Source organism: Aethina tumida, chromosome 3, assembly GCF_024364675.1.
Source record: "Aethina tumida isolate Nest 87 chromosome 3, icAetTumi1.1, whole genome shotgun sequence".
NCBI classification, from domain to species: domain Eukaryota; kingdom Metazoa; phylum Arthropoda; class Insecta; order Coleoptera; family Nitidulidae; genus Aethina; species Aethina tumida.
The window spans coordinates 29,400,910-29,425,987 of record NC_065437.1 but is presented as its reverse complement, the minus strand read 5'-3'; the positions used below and the strand labels follow the sequence as shown (position 1 = coordinate 29,425,987).

The window sequence follows — 25,078 nt, the reverse complement described above, 5'->3', positions numbered from 1 at the left end:
ATTCTTATTTTGTTTCCGTTTGTTAATAATTAAGCGGTATCTCTGACTGGATGTCATGTCTCTAATTTGATTTATTTGCGAATGTGATCGAAAAACGCTTAACAATATTCAAAAGTTAAAACATCGATTAAGGAGTTATTAAGTTTATAAGATTTTGACTGGAGCTACAACAAGTGTTTTATTCTTTTTGCATCATTAAGTCCCGCCTTGTCTGTGTATAAGTGTAATGGAAAATTAGAAATAAGAAAAGTTTTGTGACTTCGGAGTATAAAATCTTTAGGTTGAAAGTTGTCGGCACGTTCTACTTGAAAATTTAATTTATTGATTGAACGATGGAGATACGCCTATCTCCCTTTGTGTATTTTTTTTTTTTGAAATTGAGTCGTCGTAAATACTGTCTGTTAGGAATTGTTGAGGCATAGGAAAGATATCGAGAGTATATATAATTTGATCGGTATCAAGTGTTCCAATAGAATTTTACACCTTAATTTATAGTAATTATTAAGTTCTTTTAGAGTTTTGGAGCAGGAGCAGGAACTGTTGTTGAAATGTAGTGAAATCTTTTAGATGTTCAGCAAAGTGTTCTATAATTTAGGTCTAGATAGTTTAGTAAGTAAATAAAATTTTAGGTAAATTATTTAGATCTTCATTTTATTTTTACACACAAATTAATATTTTCCTAGAATTGAGCATATTAAAAAGTAAACAAATATACCGACATACCACGCAATCGTGGACATACGCCTGTACCAACATAGACTTCTACATTTTTATTTCCATCTCCATTATAACACATTGAAATTTCAATTCAGAATGATGTTTAGTACTATATATGTAAGTACTTACCAAATATTTTTGTTTATATCTTTGGTAATAAAGATGACATGATGAGACATGTTTAATTTTTGTACTTTATTTTTCTGCTTAAAAATTTATTCCATTTCATTTTATATAGGGTTAAAATTAATATTTCCAGAGGCTAATGTAATAAGGCTATAAATAATTTACAAAATTTGAAAGACTCTATTTTTATACCTAATTGTTCGTTAATCAAGGGAGAGGTTATGACCTTAATTTTCTTCGGTATTTAAAGAATTTCCTCCTCTTTATTTTAAAAAACGCACTAATAAAAAAATAATATAAAATATGACGAATATTCTGAAAATAAATGCATATGTAGTTGTTAAATTAGACAGAAAATTAATTTTTGTGGCAAGTTAGTGTTGTAAGTTAGACATAAAAATTAAAATGCTGTTCTCGTTTTTCGGGCTAATAAATTTTATATAATTGTCTAAATATATCAGTATTTTCTGAAATATAACTTAAAATTATTATGAATAGCTACCTCCAAATATGAAAAAAAAAATCAATACAAACACTATTATTAAAATGCAGTGCTTGCATACATATTATTTTTTACTTGAGCAACAATACAAGCATAAAGGCATAGGGAGTGATTTCCATTTTATTGCAGTTATCGTTACACAACTGGAGTTAACAAAGAGCCAAGGATGTCTTAACATCGTTTTGATGTCCTTAAAATAGCAACCCTATACTTCTTCCCGGTTTCCCGGATGTAGCACTTGAGAGTCAAAGGCCGTATTATATCTTAAGTTGGTGGAGTCTGGGTTGTGAAGAGAAAGCAAAGGATATTCTAAATATTTGGACCCTTATTGTAAATTTACGAGAAAGAAGATATTATTTCGACACTATGTACACTACAAGTTTATAATTAACTTCACTCAATTGTTTCTATGAGCCACCTAAGACGAGGTACATACAATTAAACTAAACTGAAAATACCTACTAATTAAATATAATAATACTAAAATGAAGTTGAGCAATAAACATTTTATGTATATGTGTTTATTATACACTCAATCTACGCTTGAGATAATTAAGTACAGGGTATTATTGTCAAAATTTACTATAGATACACAATTTGTTTAAAAACTTTAGAAGGGTTATAAACTTCATGGACATAAAAATTCGATTCCAATTCTCCATTCTTATGAAGTTATGATTTAAATATTTAATAAATCAACACATTACGCTTTGATTACAAAGATTAACAGTATTTTGAACATTCAATATAAAAACTAGAGCAGTTATTAATTATATTCTGTCATATATAATTAATTCTTTTCCCTTCCGGAAGCTTGAAACTTGCACAAGATATATCAGATATAGTCGAACAACCGTAGAACTTAAGCTTATTAATTTTAATACAGTTTCATCATAGTTTGTGTTTCCCTTCTGCACAAATTGGATTCGTTTGCATATGCTCTGTTATACGTTAACCTATTTAATAACACTGTTTGCAAATGATCTTCCATAAATTAAATTAAGGCGGAGATTCGAAGTTTTGTTTGAAATAAAAATCAATAGTTCCAGATATTGCAATTTAGGATTTGCAACATTGAGTTAGTCAAAATTGGACATGGACCTAATATATGTTATTAAAAAGTTGTGGTGTGTACAGGGTAAATTTCATCAAGCACAGGTCACTCTCAGAACACCTTGAACAAACAACTTACTTTCTGTTTGATTAGGTTCATGTTTTAATTAAAAAGAAAACTGCAATTAAAAAACGATAAAAAGATTACTATCATAATTAATTTAAAATTATTAAATATTGTGTCACATAACATGCTTAATTACAGTTATAGAAGTTGGTACGAAATTACTTATTACAATGTTTATCAATTAGCTGAACTACAGCAAATACATTATTAATTTTTCACCTTAGTTCTTCGAGTTAATGACATGCCACACGAAAATCCGTAATAAATATATCAATATCGTAACATATTAACCTGGGGTAAAATGTTGCGGCACCTATTTTTCTTTAATAATTACACATGCAGAGTTGTGGAATGAAACTTACTATTAATTTTGTACAAAATTGTTTCCACGCAAATTTTATATTGTAGTTTCACATTTTAAAGAGGTATGAATATGTTATAAGTTGTTAAAGTACCTACTGCAAATTAAAACGCAATTAGAAGAATAATTTGCCGTTAATTAGTCGCTAATTATATACGAAAGAACTTATTTTATTTTTGAATACTTCGCTTCATATGAATCATCATTAGTTTGAAAAAATTAATAACATAAAAAAATTCTTATGTGTTCAGAGATCTGTTTTAGTTACCGTAAACCAAAATAAATATATTTTTTAAGGAGTTATGTGCTAAAAGTCAGTTTTCGTAGATATTTCTTAAATAGAGATATCAGAATATGGTTTGGGACAATTAACATTTCAAAGTATTTTAAATAATTTTAAATATATTTATATTAGTTCATATTAATTTATTTTGTTTTTAATATTTTATTCTTAAATTATTATTTTTGACTTTTTCTGTTGCCATAGCAAATATACAGTTAACTATAAAAATTTGTGGTTATTTTATTTGTAGCGGTTACATTTAAATAATCAACTTAAATAAACAAAATATAAATTTTCAATGTTTAGTACAATAATAATGATTATATCGTCTGTCTCAATTTAACTATGCTAATAAAATTTACCTGTAATTTCCTCAAATTTTTATAAAATTCACTATTAAATCTACATAATTCAGTTGAAAACAACAGAACATCACACAAAAATTAAGTAAAAATTATCATCAATATTCTCATCCAAATATCCTAAAAATGTTTTTTTAACCATCGACTAAAAGATTTGTAGAATAATTTAAAAAATATTTTAAAACATAAATTAATAATTAATTAAATTTCTTGACATTTTCTCATTAGGATCAATTATGAAATTTGGAATTTTTAATTAATTTATTAGAGTAATATTTAAATACCTAGTTTAAAGACAAAAAGTAAGTATCATTTAATACATTGCTTATGATATGGATATCTTTCAAAAATAAATTCATTCCCAAACTAATAAACATAACACACATAGGTTTAAGAAAACAGAACATCACACGGCACAATGTCTAAAAAAACAATCGCGAAAATGGTAGTAAAATCGAGTACAAATAGCAGGCTCTTCTTATTCTCATAAAATTCGTTAAAGCTGCTATAATTCATTCTCTTCCGTTGGCTAATAAAATTGCAAGTTTTTTTGAATCATGGAATTTATAGCCAAATATAAAAATATAGTTTTTATTTAATCTATAAAATTATAGATATTCGTTTAGTAGTAATGATATTAGTGTGCCTTAAAATGAAATTAGTTCTAAACCTAACAGTTCTAAAAATACTTCTACTTTAAAACTTACGTACCTACGTCAATCACAGGAAACACAAAATACAACACCACACACTTAAAATTTCTACACATATATATACATACATTGTGTTTCCTTGAAATGGTATTTACACGAAAGACTTATTTATTTAATTGTGTTTAATTTGAACCACATTAATATATACATTTACAAAATCAACACAATAAATAAATTCGTGAAAATTGCCGAAAAAACCGTGTAAAATCAGCGGACGCATCGACTCTGAATAAAATCGGTTAAAATGCACCGGGTAAATGTCAACCAGTCGAAATGAAGAATATATCGGTCCTTAATTTGAAACATTTTAATATAAACTATATTTTTAAACAAAAAATTATATTTTGTTTCTCAGTTGCTGATGTTACAGATTCGTAACAAACTATAAAAATGTATGGTTAAAAATTAACAATTTTTTAAAATTTATTGAATTTATATTTTCAGTCAATGGAATCATCAAACACCACACGTTGCATGTACAAAGTTAATGAATGAAGAAAATTGTCGTAAAATCGAGTAAAATTTGTGGGCACGTCTTATTCCTTCTTTAAAATCGGAAAGGGAAAAATCATTTTAGTTATTTGATTTGAAAATTAATTCTTAAATTATTAAATATTAACATAACATAAAATTGTTCACCGATGACTAGTTCAAATGTGATTTTTGTTTTAGTCAATTCATGTTAATTATTTTGTATGTATGGTGGAAAGAAGAAAAAAAGAATATTTTGTTACAATTATTTTGATAAAAGTTGAAACAAGGATTAAATGAAAACTACTGATTTGATTAAATATGAATATTAATATTTATTTATATAATATATCGTATCTTAAGTATTAATAGTCATTAAAGTTAAATTAATAATTTGGATGACAAAATTATCCGCAACTATTTACCGATTAATTGACGACAAATTATAAGCCAGGAAAAATTATCTGTTTATTATGGTTATTTTTGTGGGAGGTACTTTGTTGAGTTCATATAAAGTTAGCTCAACACCCAAAAATTAACACATTCAAATAGTTTCGTTTTGATAGGACGTAGACACATTTTTATTAAATAAGGTTTCTCATCAGTAAATAAACCACACGAATTGTAATTGAATTTAAAATATTTAATATATAATTTCTTATAAAAATGTGTTATTAGGTATTTCACAATTTTTCAAATTTTAACCACTCACTCAGTGTTCTATAGGAAGTCGATTTATCGAAAAAAAAAAAAAAAATACAACAAGAAACGAGATTAAAAAATAAAAAAGTTCTATCTTTAGTATTAGAAACCTTATGTGAAAACAATAAATTAGTTTAGACTCCACGGTCTTTTTGTGGGAACAATTTAAAAAATGAAGTATGTTACTGATGTTTAAAATATTGAAGAATTGTGGATTCGGGTCAGAACGGCATACGATAAATTATGTCTTCGGGATCAGTAGGAAAGAGGAGTATTTCAACTAGTGTGTCAAAATTTAATTTAATGGGCCCAAGCTTGCATTCAAATTAATAGAAACAATTTCTAACAGCTTTTTTGTCTTTTTACAACTTTTCTTATTTTTTGTTTTTGATAAACAGACTTAAAAAAAAAATTAAAAATTTGACGGATAAATTGTGGAACACCCAGTAAAAATTTAAAACAAACCTTAAAGTAGAGACATACCCAGGTTAATAAAATTAGGTCTAATTTAATAAAATAAATATTAAATATTAATTACAGTACATGACACAACAGAGTAAATTAAACTGAAAATATTTATTACATAGTGTATTTTTACAAATTAAACAAGTATATATTTTATTCTTTAAAAGTAGTTTCAAAGTTCCCCTTTTCAGTTCAATTAATTATTCATTCAAAGCTTAGCAGTTGTTATCTCCATTTTAACTGTGTGAGTTAAATTACTCCCACCAGTTTCAACTTTAAAAAAGTTTAAATGATCATTTATTCTTTATTTATGCCACCTAATTTTTATGTTTATAAATTTACTTAAATAATTAACATAATTAGATTTGACATAAATGTATGATGAATGGTTGTTGAAAATAAAGCTGGATAAATAAATGTGTTATTACCTCGAAATAAAATAAAATATTTTGAAATGTAAAACAAATACCTCTATTTTTAATTTCAATTGTACACTGACAATAAAACGCTATTAGCGTTTTATTTGACAATTGATTGGGAAAATGCAGTTGTTGTTTATCAAATATACTTAATTGCCTTTCAAATAGTGACATTTATCCTACAAAAAGATCTCAAACATTATTTTAAAATACATTTGCGTGTCGTTAATTTGAATAATTATTAGATTTACATCAACTTGGTATCCTGAAAATAGATATTGTCAACGATTATTAATTTAATTTTTACCAAATTAATAAATTACGTTGTTACATAACAGCAGTATGACAATAAGTTTACCTGATGTGGAATTTCGAATAGAACATTTCCCACTGCAATTCAATTAGCGACAAATATACCGCACTTGAATTGCTTGTCAGAATTAATTAACAAAATTACATTCCCACCTCGGAGAAGTTAATATTACTGAAAATTATATTTTATTGCGTAAATTGAGAAATTGCATTTTCTATTGAGAAAGAAAGTAATAAAACTGAAATTAATTGGTCGTAATGTATGGTTAGTAATTTACAAATCTTACAATATGTATTGTAGTTCTTTTCATAGTAAGTAAATTGAATAGAACTTGATTGGTTTAATTGAAAAACGTAGTGCAGTGAATTTAAACAATATCAGAAGACATCTAGTTGCCATTCGCTGTACATGCAGTGGGACACTTCCTGAAAGTTTAATCAGAACTAATTGATAAAACTTACCTTGGTAAGCGTGAAGAGATGTGACAAGAAGTGCAAGCAGTGGCACAATCGCCAGCCGAATCCCCCTCAAGTTGCCCATTCTCCTTTTAACCATCACTTAAAAACTTTATTAAATACTCCACCGAACTTACATAATGTAAAACGGGCAAGTATCGCCACCAACACGTTCCCAGTGCCGTGTCGAAATCGATCAAATTCTTTTTGGTCTCCCGCACTACACCACAGCTTTGTTTGCGTTTTCAGTTACACACATAAATCTACTGTAACAAGTGGTTTCCGATTTATTTGGCAGATGGACTGGACGGCGGGGCACAATTACCAAAGTTTTTTACGTACGCAACCCGGCTCCGATTGCACTTTGAAATCCGGTCCAAACGAAATTCAAATCTCTATTTAATCTTCACAGTTCAACAATCGTGGATCCACATTCGCATATATCACGTATAAATTTTCGTGTCGCATGAACCGGTGACGAACCGTTTTACTGGACTGTCACGGTGTTTTACCGCCGCAGTGGCAGGAATCCCGGTCGTGATTTACGAGTGGAAGCGGCGACACGCGCAGGAATCAGCTTGCTAACCGGAGCAGTGTCCTGAACCGACTGTCTGCAGCGCTATAGCCTGTATTTCAGTTTTCAGGACTTTTCAGCAGCGGGCATGCGTCAATTCGTCCAATGCCTAAATGCATCAGTCATTTTTTCTAATTTCACCACGCGATCCTTGTTAGTGAGTTTTGCGTTTTAAACTAGTTCGCCACCACGCCGAACAATATTTAATGCAGATAGACAATACAGAGGTGTAACTTTTGTTTGTTAACGGTTACAATTGTTGTTGCGTAGCCCTAAGCTCGCAGTGTCGATGTAATTGTAGCAACACAACTAAACATGATTGGATGGATTAGTTTTTGAATTTGCTTAGGCTTCAACAAATTTATTTGAAACCGCTGAATATTATCTACTTAAAATTTCGATTTTGTGTAAACTAATACCTAAAATAGGTTCTTGGATCGACGATGAAAAATTACTGAAGAATTTGATAAATTTATTCTTAATGAAGGTGTATAAATCATTCAATATAGAGTTATCAGTGAAGAAAATGCTCTTCACAGGACGTTCTTCGTCTCAGCTCTAACGTACTCTATTTATTGCATTGATCTATAAAAATTGTCATTTGGCAAATTTCGAAAAAATGTAATAATTTATTTCTTTATTTCAATGGTGAATCCTTTTTACCCGATTCAAGATACTTACCTCAAAAAAATTACTTACTTATTTCGAATGCCCAGACCTATACAAGATTTTTGGGCCGACGATGATAAACGGCATTATCCGACTTTTTCTCCTGCGAATAATAACAAACTTCAATTATAATATATTATTGTAATTCAAATACAGCATTTCTAAAGGATTTGATAGCTTTATTCTTAATGACGGTATATAAATCAATTCACTTGCCAGCCACCATTCGAAGTAGTAGATTCTCAACCATTTCAAATTCATCAAATGAAATCTTATATGGATATCACCAAACAGAGTGAAGTTAACAGGGAAGTTATTTCTACAAAGAATTTTTATTTAGTTTTTTCTACAAATTGTAAGAGCTTTCTTCATAATATGAAACTGAGACCTACAGTAGGTTCTTGAGTCGATGACGATACATGTCATTTTCTTTTCCCCTCGGAATAATGATTTGTAATCACATCACTTCAGCATTATAGAAGAATTTGTAATTGTAGAATGCGTAATGAAAGAAATCAATTCACTGAAGACGGAACGGGATACACAACAGAAGCTGATTCCGTGGTGTAGCCTGAAAAATTCTTAATTTAACATGGAGAGTAGTGAAACTATTTCTACACAGAAAAAGGTATAATTTCATGATAATGCACTTCGTCTTAGATCTTATATACCCTATTTGCTGTTAAGTGTCAAAGATAGCACCAACATATTTGGCTTGATTGGACCATTTAATGTCATCGTCGTCAAAACTTACTTCATCAGGAATACTCAACCTATGCTTCTGGAAGATTACTGCTTAGGACCTATGCTGGTTAATTGTTACCTTCCACATGATGCACTAATCCAAATGCGGATCAAGGATAAATTGCAGTGACCCAAACATTACGCTGAGATTATTATTACCAATTAGGCCCACTTTACATAAAAATTTAATAATTTGGATACGGGGCTTAATTCATGTAATTAAGATAGATAATTAGATAAGTTTAGGTCATTATAGAGTGACTAACCAAAAGTATATTTTAAAGATTCGCGTTATACTATATTATATTATAATTATAATATAATAATTTTTCGCTTATATTTTAATGTGTTAAACGTACAACGAAAGCAAATTCAAAACAAACTCGTCACTAATAATCATAACATTTTATGTCGTCGGTTTGCGTGGGTGTGCGGTTCGCCGGTTGTAGTGCTCTTGTGGGGAATCCTGACCCTGCGACGACTCATTTTTCCAACGGCCGTCAAAACGACGTAATAACAGCTAACCGCAATGATTACCGCTTTCGAATCATTAAATGGATATCGAGTCATTTTTATAATCCCCACTTTGTTTTGCTTGCGACTGACTAATTTGGTTTTGACTAATTGCTGCTGTTCCGATTGGAACATTAAACGCTCTTTCGTGCAATCACGTAATTGATTTATAGTGGCCTTTATGGATTTAAAAATGTACAACTCGCAAACTCTATTCATTAATAAACCAAAACATGTTCAAAGTTGTGTAGTAACTAAGATGCCTACTTGTATTGTGTTAATATGCACATATTGTACATTATAATTCTCGGCTCGGTCTTCCGAATAACATTAAATCCGACTCTCTTACTTGAATGATCGTTGAAATGTTACAATAGTAGTCAAAGATGTAGTTTAATTACTTGTGATACCTCTAGCTAGAAGGAACTAGCACACATTTTGCCTATGTACAATGTTACAAAACTACCTGAGTTACCCATAATATGTTTCGGAATAAAGTTATGCTTTAGATATATTAGTTAAATTATTTAAGCAACATTAGTTCGTACATACATGTTATGTTATTAGATAAACTAGACCTTAAAGCCTAGATACGTTTCCAGTATGGAAATGAGTCCCACATCTAATCCGGGCTTGACTTTTATGGTGTTGCCGCAGTATATGGGATAAATAAATATGAAAAATACTGCCGTTTCTCTATTTTGGATAAAGATAAATTTTTCAAGTATTATATAATACTGTCACATTTGAAATATACAGTTACATTGTCTCCTTTACAGTCAAATTCAACTATTAGCCGGCTCTTAATTAGTATTCAGCTAACATTCTTCCCAAGTTAACTGCTATTAACTCTTTAATCCAATTAGAAGTTGATAGTATATGAATAGTTTGAACGGGGAAAATATTTGAAATGTTGCAAACTCTTCACATATTATATGTTTCCTTTAACAATTCAAACTCTATTCATGGTCAAATATATCTGCAACACTTCAGTTTAATTCAAATTTAATGAAAATAGTTTTATGCTCATATCGTCGGATTTGCAACAAGTTCTCGCTTTAGACATTTTTACTGCATTTCAGTAAAACAATCTTCATAATTGTTCTATATATTTTATTATTAATACAATATTTAAATGGAATTTACATTTTATATTTCCGTATATTAATTTAATATATTATATATGTTGCAGTGGGTATGTGGTTAAAATTTTTCAGATAAGTTGTGAAAAATCTTGTATATATACATATAAAAAAATATGATAAATCGACTACTTATGCAACAGTGAGTATGTGGTTAAAATTTGTCGGATAAGTTGCGAAACACCCTGCATGAAATATTTGATATTTTTTGTCTAGCAGATAAATACTATAAATATTACTATTTTTAAAATAATATAAATTGAAAAAAATTTAAGATTTGTTAAAAATTGTAAACTTAAATTGTCATCTTTAAAAAGTTTAAATCTTTAATTTTAAGACACTACATTAAGTATTTATTGGACAGTTATTAATGGTAAGGTTTTCCATGTACTTTGAAAATATGGAAAAATTTGGTCATCGTTATGGGATTCAATACTTTCATTTGATACGTCTTAGTTTAATCAATATCATAATCGTGTTAAATTCTACTCCAGAAAAGTCTGCTTTTTCGTTTTCTACAGAAACATATTGATGTAAAAAAGGATGTATTTTGCATATTGATAGAAAATTTGGAAATTAAAAAGCAATATACTCTTAAGACGTAATATATTTAAGACAATGGACTATAAAAAGGAGAGTCAGCTACAAAGACGTCTGCTACAGCATTTGAATGTAAAATTTGAGAAAGAACTACCACATTTAGCAAAAAAATCAATGAATTAAATTTGAAATTGTTCCCTGTTTTATCCTAGATTCTATGATTTAGACCCATCGGGCTATTTTCTATATCCTTGAAACAATGATGCGGTGGTAAAAAATTTTTCAACAATAAATAGATGAAGTTTGTATGTTACTTGATGGTCATTTTAAAGACGTGGACGTTCATCACTATAAACAGGATATCGAAGCTATTGGACATCGCTGGGAAAATTGTATCGAGACAAAAGGGCTCATTTTTTGTCTTTTCTTTAAAAGGTAAATTTGGTATGCAATTTTATTTTAAAATACGTATGTGAAAGACAATAATAAAAACAAGTTTATCTAGAATAGTAAATGGTATAATTTAAATTCAATTACTGATCGTGCTCACTGTTAGACAGAAATATAATAAGTAGCTAAAATGAAATTTATGCGTTTTGCCCAACACAAGTGGGATGTTTAATTTACGGCCCCCGATGGGGACTGTCTCTTGATGGTATAATTTTGAATAATTGTCACATTAATGCACCTAATGAACTAAGCACCTTCAGCATCCCACCGTCTTTATTAGGCATAACAGATTTTACAGCCTTAACAGTGTTGCTCGCAGCTTCCAACACGTCATAAAACCTCTGTTATGATCCCTTTCGTGCAATCGGCTGCGACAAACAAAATACAAATCTTCAAATGTCACTTACAATAATAATTAACTTGCTAATTCTCTCACTAGTCTTCGCCTATATGAGTTATAGCTCTGCAACATTCTACGCCAACAGGATACGCAGTGCCGAATTAGGTACGAAAAATTCCACCACGCTCCCATTTGTATGTCTTTGAAGTTGAATGACAAAGGCGACACATATTGATAAATATTCTCTCCTTACACTTCATAAAATGTGTGAATGAGTATTAAAGCAAAAATAACTTTCTTGTAGCGAGAGAAATATCTGTAATCTATGGAAATATATGATGCATAAGGGTAAAAGTAAACCATATACATTGTGCACAAAGTTACAAAAATAAATTTTCACGAGTCGGTTACGGTCCCATGATGCTGAACAAACCACAATTGAATGTGCTTTTATGAATTAATAAATTAATGGAGATATCATTAGGACTGAAATCCGCAATCCGGGTCCGACTTGATACACAAATGAGCGAAACATTTCTCATTCACGAACCCACAAGTAGGTGAATCCTACGCATTGTAAACGCCCGCTTACCATCCACCCTACTCTTCATCTTCATTACCTTTTCGCTGTCGTCATCGTGATGATTTGTGAAGCGAATTAGTAATTTTAAATTTGATTACTGCTGCCCTTCTTCATAAATAACTTCCTTGTTGTACGTTTGAAAAATGGTAATAAGCTACTTGGGATGGCTGACTGTATAATTTTGTCCGGGTTGATGGAAGAGGGTGAAACAATAGGTATCATTTTTATTTATCAGAATAAACACCATTTGTAACAATTTAATTAAATATTTTTGTTATACGTAGTTGGCAATACACATATTTTCAGTGTTTGTGTTTGAATAAATGAATAGAAATACGAAAAATTGAATATTTTCGTTTTGATATATCACGAAAAAAATTTAACCTAAAAATACATTGTTAAATTGTGTTTTAAATTTAGTATTGATGATGATTGTGTTTGTAATAAATTTTATTGCAACAGATTTTATATTTAATTTAAATAACAACAAAACCATGTAATATACAGAGGTGCATTAAACCCAAAGGAATTCAGGTTTTACAGTTCAAATAGTTTAATAATAAACCTTTGAATTAACATTGAAATTGGTTTGAAAAATAAAGTGACCTATTACTCTAGCCAATTGTGTAATGATAAAAAGTTGTAAAATTTTTAAAATTTGCAATTTGCCAAATTGCCAGTCTGCAATACTTGTTTCTACTATTTGTCGTCCTACACTTCAACATAAATTAACTTCACTCGTCCCGGTTAATAAAACCTTGCACGCTCTGGTTGTTACTCACACTCTCTTCAGCGGTGTTAAGAGTACTCCTGGTGCTTCCGCCAGTTTAAGATACAATCACAAAATGGAAAAAGCGTAATAGGCTTAATGTGCATAAGTCGTTTTAGCAACGGCATGGGGTGAGGGAATTATCAAAGTTACATCTGTAAGGAAAAAATGTTTTATCACTTATTTTAGGCATGACAAAGGAAAAATAAAATTAAATTAATAATTTACGTCACACGTTACAGTAACACGAATGAATCGAAAAGAGGTTTTAATTCCTTGTTTACGAGTTAAATTTAATGCAAAAAATTGAAAATGTCGAACATTGTCAATGGGATTAGAAGGTCGACGGTCAGACTTTAAAATTAATGTGTTAGGGCAAACCCTTGTAAATTCAATAACCGCAATTAAATATAATCTATGCTTTGTATCATAAAATGACGATACTTCAAACAGTGATTTAATATTAAACTAAAATCTATATAAAATATTAGTAACTTTCTTTTCAGTTTCAGTATTATATTAATATAAGATTTGATAACGTTAAGTTTTGTAACTTTGTAGTCGCAGTTCGGAAACTTATCGTAAAAATAGCGTATTCCTATCTCAACACTTTCCAACAATTTAATGTACTTGTTGAAGTATTTTGGTGAAATTAAGTAGTTTCCTCGTCTATTTACAAACCGTCCTTATATAAAAAGTAGCAACAGTAATGACTTTTCTTTTTGTGGTCAGTTGCAGGTTTTTCGTTTCGTCGTTCCAGCCATCGAGAACTAGTCTTATTTTATGTGGAGAACTTCACTTACTTCCCGGTATAATGTACGTGTAACAGAAAGGAGAAAAAAACAATAAATCTTAAGGAACAAACTCTGTAACGGATTAAAGAAAGAGAAGCGAAGAACGCGAGGGGCAAAGTGTGAATACGGAGTTGTGTGGAGTTGAGCTCAGGTGTGGATTCTTTGGGGCGCTAAACCACTCAAGGAAATACGGGTGCCAGTATACTGTTCTATTTCCTTGTCAGAAAAACTAAGAATGAAGGAAATTTTAAGAAGGGACCAGGTGATTTCGCCTCTTGCACTAGATATTTACGATGCTCATATTTCTTTTAAATCGAAAAAATTTATTTTATGACTATTGATTTACGATGCTATACAATATTTTAGGAGACGGACGATGTATTGTTTTGCATGTTTTGAACGATGTCAAACACCGTCTCTGTTCCCAATTTTTGTGAATATTTTAAATAAATATGTAAAATTACAATTTTCTGTATTAAATTTATTAGTTAATTAATTTTAATATAAGTGGAACTATATTTAATGTCAATTATGCTTACTATTAAACATTTCCACTGATATCATTATAAATTCACCAATCCTCCTCAAAACTTGAAGGGGAGTTCCAGTAGGTATCTTTAATATAATATATAATTCAATTCAATTAATATTAATTATAAGTTTAAACTAAGTTTTTAAATAAGTTTTGTCTGGGTTTTTTGTCACAGTTTATCAATATCCTCCATACAAATTCATTCATAAGGCTTAGGATATGTTTATGGAGATTCTTCCGACATTTGCACATGTGTCGGTATTAAGCGCGACATAAATAATATTTCTTCTCTTACAGGAGGATACATTGCTACTTTCAGTAGAAACTCAAAGTGTCAAGTTATTTATGACTATAAATTACTTTTTTAGTGTAAAGCATAAAATATTCAATGTTGTTATAAATAGTAGAGTATTTTCTCATGCAGAGTATATCATTTACACTTTGTTTATGGAAATCTTGTATGTGGATACAGAAACGATCCATAAAAATTCAATTTAAAATTCAGGAATGAAAGGAATTGAAAGTTATCCAACAGTTTAAATGGGTAAATCTGTCAAATCATTCAAGAATCCAAACAATTACTTTCTCCCTACCAGAATATTCCCTAAACCGCGATTAGGGGAGACACCATACATGTCAAACCAAACTTGAGGAAATTTGCTGTCAAGTTTTTATTAAACTGATTTCATTTTGTGTTGCCGAATAATAAATAAGGTCCAGCATCAAACGTTTCAGATAAAGTCATACTGTACATGATACGAAATCAATTTACTGAACAACGAACTGATAAGTGTAAAACTAAGACAGGGGGATTACCTGCAATATCTCCAGAGATAAGAACTTCCGGATGTCTCAACAAGTTCCTTCAAGAACAGTCCTGTCCATGACACAAAACTATATTTCAAAAACATTCACATCCAGCAAAATCCCACCCTACGACATAATCTAAAATTGTCCTTCAAATGAAAACCAATTTCTGGAAGTATCTACTTAATTTGTTCTGACTGAAATTTATAGATACAATGACAAAAGTAGTTTTATATCTAAGGTTCCATTTAAAATAAAATAATGTGATATCTGTAGATACTAATTTGATAATTTAGAGCCCAATAAATGCAATGGGTGTGAGAATTAATCATCTGTTTTGTGTATTAACAGTTCATTGAACTACAAAATAATCAAATAATAGTAATGGGAAAATGGAACTACAAATACGATCGATAGCGATATTACTTTGAAGTCATTTAAAATTCGAATTGTAAATACTACATGGGGTACACCGTGCCTGAGAACGCAAAGTGAGTATTAAAAAATTATTGTCTTTTTATTCACAAAACCCCTATTTAACAAAACATCTGTACTTGTAAATGCTAAAAGCTAGCTTCCCGTTCACATGCACTAAACTTAAATCTCATGTGTTGCACGGTAATTTTTTTATGGCAATGTGTGGCAGAATCTAAATAAAAATTCAAGTGAATCACATCGTCCCTTTTAACTGTGAGATTGAATGGGGACTTAGGTGTGTGACGCGTTTTCCGAATGCCATTTAACAATGCTTGTGCACATTTTCCATTCCGACTGCGTGCAGCCCTTGTTTCAGCGTCGCGTCGTTTTTTTCTACGCTTTGACGCCGTTATCGCTCCTTAACATACAGATTCCTCCACGCTCGACTAACTATGTACTCGGACATTCCAATTCTCGGTTGTCAATATCTTATTTGAGATACGCATTTCGCAGGACTACACATCTGACATATCACCGGAAAAGTTTCACACTATAAATTGTGCACCATCAAGAGTAAATCTAAGACCTGCCTGTCACAAGCTCCGACGCACAGCAAAATTGAATGGAACAGAATTCAGAACTCATATATTTATTTATTGCGATTTTCTGACAACTAATGGCATCTTCAAGTATTGATAAGATTCATCCATAGTGTGTCTAATATTAATTAAACATTTATTTAAATGTAGATGTAAGCTAAAAAATTGAACATCCTAGATCCACTAGTCAGATTTCATTAATTTTTTTATTATACAGTTTATGATAATAAAGAGTAAATAGATGGTAATAGATTAAAAATCTAGATAAAAATATTGAATATATTGAATAACATAATTTTTTTAACAAATAATCTTAATAAGATCTCCAATGTGATTTAGACAGTCATTGAATCGCCTCGGTACTGATTTAAGTTAAATTACGACCTGGGGTACTTTATTCACAAATCGATAGGTACTGTAGGCTCATATTTGACACAGAAGGGAAGCACAACTTTTAAATAGTTAAAAAAACTATATTTTATGTTTATTTGAAATTTAGACAAGGTTTGGAATTAGGTAGTGGTTTTATTTAGGATTTGAATCTCCAGTTATTTTCAAGCAAAGGAATCCAGTGGATCAGCAGTTTACACACAGGCAATTTCTATCCTCTGTTGGTTAAATACTGATATATTTTGCCCTATGTACGCTGCTTCCAGAAACTTTCTTTTATACCAACGTTCTTCTTCGTTTAATACTCTTAGTTCCGCAGTAGTTTATGATGTTCTTGGTAAAAGTGTTTGGCTATTCCAGATTTATCGGTTTCTCCTATTGTCGTATGCTTTTGACGGTCTTTTAAATGCGGGGATACTGGTCGTTTTGTCTCGCCTATATACGATTTCTCACACTCGCATGAGCATTTTGTTTTTATAAGTAGAATGTCTAGTGTCTTTTTTGTTCTTAGATTGTATTCTTTTTAATTTTTCATTTTGGCCTTTAATGTAAGGAGATTTTAAGAATTTGGTCGTTTATGGTTTACATTATGTTTTATGTAGTATTTATTTCAAGTTTTCGGAGACGTTGTTAACATTTCTTCAGTCAAAGATTTAGGAATATTTAGTTCGACCTACAAGTGATATAATGATACCTTTATTAATGGTGATGTGATGATTGGAGATAAAGATAAGATGCTGATGTTCCTGTTTCTAGACCCGTACATCTAAGAATGAATTACGTTATCTTTACCATTTCCATCTTAAATTAAGTTTTTTCAAACCATTGTTTGATATTATGAAAGTATCACAGTATCTAATTCAAGTTTGTGTTGTTCACTGTGGATGGTTTCTTCTTCGAATCATTTCATAAATATGTTAATAATCACTGACTAAAGGGATGAACTCATTGGTAGGCCTTCCTATTAGTAGTATCTTAGGCTCAAATTCTACAAAAAATATAACACAAAATTTCTTCCACAAACAAATCTATTCATCTTTTGTCTTCATGAGGGTGAACATCAAATTTGTTTAAAATTGATACACTTGAAATTTAGTATGAAAAGATGTTTAAAAATTATGTAATTCATTTTACAATTTCGAGTGATTTAGTTTTCAGTAAAGCCCATGTCAAATCGCCGCCTGTTCATAAACTGGGTATTAAATACATGATCTAAAACTCAAATTCGAAACAATGCAAAGTTGGATTCGTGTACAACACCATAAAAAACTCCAGCTCGACGTGTATTATATGAACGAATGATCAAAAAGCACATCGTTGACAGTTGATAAATAAATACATTGGCATGTGTCGATATAGAGAGCTGGGGAGGCGCTCATCCCCTGACTCCTATTTGGCTGCGGGGTGGGGGATCAGGTGGTGTATGGAGTACGGGATGGAGGACTGCGCCGGGCGACATCAATTTTACGCTCCATGCATTCGTCACTCCAATCGCAACGTCTACTCCCACGGATCGTGGATTTACTGTTGGGACAGTCTTGACAACTGGCCGAGCCTATTTCCACCGGCAAATTAACAATCAAGTTATTCTATTTAGATTCGGTTCTTCGGAACGGGTCAGAACCGTCCGCCGTCATCAGGGATGTATTGTAGATCCTCAGTTCGAAACGATTTTACCTGGATCAGAGATTACGGTGTATTAAAGGGGGCGGTAATTACTAGTTTCAGTATCAATTAAAATTAGTTCGTTGCCATGTAGGCTTATTGTTTATAGCAAGGGTTGATTGATTAAAAGTTACTTTGTTGTTCAGTTCATCAAAGTAGGTTTAAATGTGATTTGAGCCAGTGGTCTCAATCAGGAATACACATTAATTGGTTTTTAATGATTGAATATAAACAAAAAATAATAATTAAATTATTTAATTAAATTAAATCCGTGAGACTTTTTTGTGGCAGCCAATCATTTTAGACGCAGCAATATATTTAACTTTGCCATGCAGTTCCTTTCAAACTAACCTTTTTTTCTCTCTCGTGAAATACGTTAGGAAAAGTAATCAATTAAAGCGAGTGGCATAGAAAACAAGCCAAGTGAAAAGCCAGTATACATTAGTTTTTTATCAATCTTCAATCGATATTAAGGAAACGTGTCATCTGCGGTATTGTGTTCGATTCTAAAGATATTTGGAGACACATTGTGGCCAAACAATGAGACAACAATCGTTATATTTTCAGATATGGAACACGCATGGTGAACAATTTATTTTATCTAGAATTATGATAATCAAATTGGAAAACGTTTATTTTCACATAAACAGATGAATGAGCAAATCTCTCTGGCAAAGAATTATTTTATATTGAAATAAATTGTAAAGCTTTTTGTTCGACAGTCATTCAGTCTGTGCCAAATGATTCTGCGTGTGTTTTTATGTGAATATTTAACGCTGCCGTCCACAAATAAAACAGTTTTTGTCGATAAAACATTACACATATCTTTTTGGGGTTCGGATATTTTTTATTTATGTCGCATAAAAGCGTTATATCGGACTATTAAAAATCATAATTAAAAACATCTAATTAGAGCACAAAGAAATATCATCTATGGTTTTGTGTTACAAAACCTAAACAGTGTTTTAAAATTTGCTTACAAAAATAAGGCATTATTTTTAATTAATCTCAACATCAAACTTGTAACCATACACGAGGTAGAAATTATAATTAAAAGTAAGAAAAAAATGCGATATGTTTAACTGATAATGTATGTTTTATGGCAGCTTTATAATAAGTTGGAATGGGAAAGATGGTGGTGTAAACATGCATTGATCCTTCCTTAGTACTTTGCGCATAGTAGTTTTTCATAACAAATATCAAACCACCTACATTTCTCATGTAATTAATTCAGCAATTTTCCGTCAAAGACTTACTGTATCACACGAAAGGGTATTTCGATAATGGATGTGAGTTAGTTTTGTGTTGCTAAATTATTTATTTGTCGCATGAGTTGGATAGAAAAGGGTCAGATTACACGATAATGGATGTTCCCCGGGAGAACTGAGATATATGTTATAAGAAGCGGAAATTACTTAAAATCCTGGGAATATTACTTCACTCAAAATGTTGCCGAATTTTATGGTTCATCTGATGTGTTTCATAAATACGTGAACGTCTAACATTTTGCCTAGATATTTGAAATATTTAAACCTTTTATTTTAATATTATTTATTATTATATATCTACTATTGTCATTATTATATTTAATTTTTATTGAAATACTTTTTGTACATTTTATGGTAGCTTTTGAATATTTTTAATTTATACTATATACAATATTATCAAAGCTATAAAATGAAAATTTTTAAATTTAAATATTTTTTTTGTAAAACACTAATCCATTTTTAAAAAATAATAATAATAAAATAATAATAAATTGTTCTCTGGTATCTTTTCAGTTTTAACCTTTAAATGCACTTTACAGTATAAATTACTCTTTATATACCAATTTTAAGGTTGATTCTATGGTAAAATATTTAGAAGCAGAGTAATTTCTTCTTTATAAGTTTCAAAAATTAAAGAATTTTGTTATTTTTATATAATAAAAAATGATTTTCTTACAAACACTAAAATAATTAATTTTTAAATTTAATTTAAAAATCAAAGTTGGTTCATTTGATTTGCTTCACAAATACGCAAACGCGGAACATTGTCTAGGAGAAAATTTAGAATGTCTAAACTTAATTAATAGAATTTATTATCCAATATTCTTATTTTTTATTATTATAAATATATATTAAATTTATATATATATATATATATATATATATATATATATATATATATATATATATATATAAATATTGTATTTATTTATTAAATATAGTTTCACATTTAAATAATTCATTTTTAAATTTTATAACATTCGTCATTAAAAAGTTGCTTCATTTAATGTATTTCATAAATATGTAAATCTTAAACATTTTGTCTAGAAAATTGGAAATTAATAGTATTTATTATCTACTATTATTACTATTATATAGTAATATCTACTACCTTGTCGTATCTAATATATAAAAATAGCTTATTAAATTTTTTATTTATACTATATAGGGCATTATAAAAGTTTTAAAGAGAAGCTTTTAAAGAGGTTTTCTCACCTATTTTTGCAATTTGCAATAATATTAGGTATTAATAAAACTAAATTAATCCATTTTTATTCTTTAATTATAAAATAAATAAATGAAAAAATAAATGAAACTAAAAAATAAAAACGTATAACGGAAATTAGATATAGATATAACTTTCAAAGATATTAGAAAGGTAATATTGAAAATTCTTTTTTAAGATTAGTCTAGTAAATAATGGACAAAAGTAAACAATAAACAATTTTGAGAAAATTGTAAGCTTATTTTACAAGATATTTAAATTACAGGTCAACTATTTTTATTTAGAAATTTAAATCGTTAATTTATTGAGGAACCAATTTAACTCCAGTATAATAATACCTACTAAAATATTAGCGTGAACCGGTTAAAAGAAATAACATAGGAAACGTTTTGTTCGTCGAAAAATAAAAGAAAGCTCTTAAAATGTGCAACGCATTTCTTTCACACACAAAGGTTAAATATATTAGCTTCTTGTGAAATTATTTCGGACGTTTTCTACATTACAAACGTTTAGCGGAAGTTATTCGCATGCAAATTCAATGTAAGAATGTTAAATAGCGGGTCGAATGCAGTATTTTTGTTCCATTATCATCGGACAAAGCATTTCTTGTGCGGTTCTTTGTAGTTATACACCGGCATTATACCTAAAAGTACCATTTTGGAAGATTGTCTCATTATGTGGAGCGACAGAGCTGAAACAAATCGCAGAGAAAGGCCGACAAAACAAAAAAATGCTGTGTGTAAATCTCTTCTCCACATATTACAAAAAAATACTGCATACATTTCATTCATATTTCCGGATATTCCAGAAAATTGCAAAGCTTTCAACTGATATTTCGTCTAGATACTTTATCTCCTCCATTATTACTTTCTCGTACCCCTTAAAATTGCGAAATCCTTCTTCTGGTTATCTTGAGAGTACTCTAAAATAATGACATACCTGTGTGATTCAATTTTGTCGAAAATTTTAAGTTATGTATGAATTATTGTGGCAAAATTTCATCGTTTCATACTTACGTAACTTAAACTATGTTTCCCTTGGCTTTATGATGATTATTTGAAATTTCTGCTAAAGAAAATGGAAGTAAAAATATAATGCTTAAAAACGAATAATGAAATGATATAGAATTAGCGTAGTTATCATAAAATATAATTTCTTTTAAATTTCAGTTTTAATGAGTCTACGATAAATCATTTTAATTATGAAAGATTGAAAAATTAATATCAGCTTAAACTAAATCTAAAAAACTAATGTTAATTAATTCCACTTAAAGTTACTATAGAATAAAAATTAGATTACTTATATTAATAACATAAATTTAATATGTCATGTGTACATTAAACAAAAATACTTAATAAACCATTTTATTATATAAAATATGCATATTAACTAAACATTATACAATTATCAAGGTCCACTTCCAACAGGTAGCAAGGTAAGATCAGTGTTGGTGGCCGTTATCACCAGCCGCAGATAATCGAGTTCTTCCTGATGGATATCCCATCCGCTCAGTTGACCTATAACTTTTAAATTTGGACAGTGACCCATTAGAAGTTCGACCGAAGTTGCCGTCAATCTGCGAGCGCACGAAAACCATAACTCTTCGAGTGAGAGAAACTCGCATTCGGCGCACAAACGAAACACGTCGCCGTCCGTCATGTTGATAACGCAGCCCACGACGATTCGTTTCAGGAACGGGCTGTTGGATAAAATTAACTTCAGCACGAAGTCGGACGTGTCGCAGTAAAGCAGTTCCACGTTCTCCAGACACATGAAAAAAGTATCTAATTGGGAGAATGTTAATTTCATTTGGAAACATTCCAGCGTTCGGAGATTGGGAGCGCAGAGACATATCTCGGACAGATCCAGCGTGTAATTTTTGTTGTGGTTCAGCTTGAGCACTTGAAGCTGAGATCCTGCCACTCTTAAATATTGTACGAACTCATCCCCAATAGGTTTAGTCAGTTTGAGGCAGTTCAGACGCTTTAGCTTGACGAATTTCTCGATGACACCACTCTGGGGACTGTCGATATGAATGCTTTCCAAATGCGGGCATGAATTTATTATTGCCGTCATCACGTCTAAACTCGTTCCTGTATCGTGTAGATATGCCAGTTTTGTTTTAATTGTCGGATCTTTGTTGTAGAGAATCAATAAGGCCTGTCCGGTGAATGAGTATGTTCGAATACTTGTCAGGTTCGGTAAAGTTTGTATTAACTCCGCAATTAATTCTGGACCGCCAGATTCCTGCTGACACAAGTCCAATTTGCCGAAATTTCCAATGTCTAGAACTCGAATATTGTCACTTTTTAATTTCCGAATGCCATCGGTCGTATAACACGCCTCTCCGCAAATGTCTAACACCGATATTTCCTTGCACTGCACGATCGCTTCTATCACGGAATCATCTGCCATGTGCGGGATAATTAGAACCTTTAGATGCTTTAAACTTCGAATTAATTTTGAAAGCAGGGCGGGGTAGTCCCGCACCCATACACCTTTCAAATTAAGCTGTTGCAATCTTTTCCCCTTCGCACCTATTGTTTCTAATATTTGAGCGTAATACGAGTTGGGAAATATGCCGGTGTCTAACTTTTTAACGTCCTCGCGCAGCAAAACTTGCAGACAACTGTATCTTGTTGAGGCGTCCAAGTTCACAGAATTTAGAATATTTTTTAACAAGTCTTGTATCACTTCGTAAGTTGCACTGAGCAAGTAATCTTCCACTATCGTGTAGTTCACGCCTTCGTCGTCAGCCAGGGCGTGGATTATCTTGCTTGAAATAACCTGCAGGGACAGATAACTTAAGGGTAGCACTTGATTTTTAGGAGACATTTCGCTCGTGGATCACTGTGAATTAAACAGCTGTTTTGCATAACAATAACAAGCAAACTAGATACACCGAGATAAATTTAGCATTTTCGGCACTGTGCCATCTTTTTATACATGTAATGGGGGTATTTTTATTAACGCGTAAAAATATTTCGGAATATTTACATTTATGAAATAAAAGAAATGTAGTTCCGGCATTAATATTATATTTCTTTACCTACCTCAACAATTAAACAATTCTCAAATTCTACCAAAACGTTCCGGGGTTTGATGATACGCAATAGAACCGATTAAGTAATACAATACGATATTTTAGTAATTACTTGACGTACCATTATGCAACTCTTACAAAGTTTAATGATTTTAATTCATATTAACTGGCTTCATTTAAGCCAAGGACGCCTTTGATTTTCTTAAAGGGCCAAAGTGTCATGTGACAAATTAGAAACGGTAAATAAGCCATGAATGTAACAGTTTTATATTAATTTTGTGCAAAGGGAAGAAGTATATCATGTTGACGACTGCCATCAAGTGAGCAAGTGGCCTTCTTAATGTATTACGAAAATAAATGCCCCTTTTAGTAGCATAAAGGAGGTCATTTACTTCGACAGAGCTTAAATCAAGCACACTTTTTCTTTTCGTTCTAGTATGTGTGTGCTTTCAGCACCCCCTCAAGTATTTACTCCCTAACTGTCGACTATTAGGTACACACGGCGAATGTGTGGATATTACACTACACATCAAACATGGAGTCTTGCAGGCTTAAATATATCGCAATAATGAAATTTGAGACACTGTTGGCGTGAAAGGTATGATTTCAAGACAACGAATATTGTACAAAATGCATTCATTCGGTGAAATCAGAATCCCATCCCGTCGAATAGAAGCAAATTACTATAGGACCATTATTAGATTACATTATATTTCACTCAGGTGATATTAGTTAATAATATTTATTAGTAAACTTCTAACCTGAATAGGTTGTTTTAGTTATGCTCAGGTTGTTATAGGAACGGTCAATATTATAAAATAAATCAAGGTATTATTAGTTAAGTTATCCTAATTCCACCAAATTTATTGCCCTACCTTCGATAAAACCCCAGTGAGAAAGTTGGAGAATTTAAATCCGTTAAGTGTGTGGAGAACAATGAATTTT

At 30.6% G+C, this 25,078-nt stretch overlaps 3 protein-coding genes across 3 annotated transcripts in view; all 3 read right to left on the bottom strand.

Annotated features, from left to right (window-relative positions):
- Positions 1-7,154, bottom strand: part of LOC109605762 (lachesin-like) — a 166,748-nt gene extending 159,594 nt beyond the window's left edge. Inside the window, exon 1 of the mRNA XM_049964656.1 lies at positions 7,076-7,154. Coding sequence (XP_049820613.1) covers positions 7,076-7,154 — 79 coding nt within the window. The remainder of the gene's footprint in view (positions 1-7,075) is intronic.
- LOC109605622 (protein YIPF5) overlaps positions 1-25,078 on the bottom strand; it is a 459,086-nt gene that overhangs the window by 174,036 nt on the left and 259,972 nt on the right. The gene's annotated exons all lie outside the window — the stretch shown is intronic.
- On the bottom strand, positions 22,473-23,947 carry LOC109594911 (uncharacterized). The gene has a single exon (XM_020010178.2). The coding sequence runs from the start codon at positions 23,923-23,925 to the stop codon at positions 22,498-22,500; it is 1,428 nt and encodes a 475-aa protein (XP_019865737.1). The 5' UTR covers positions 23,926-23,947; the 3' UTR covers positions 22,473-22,497.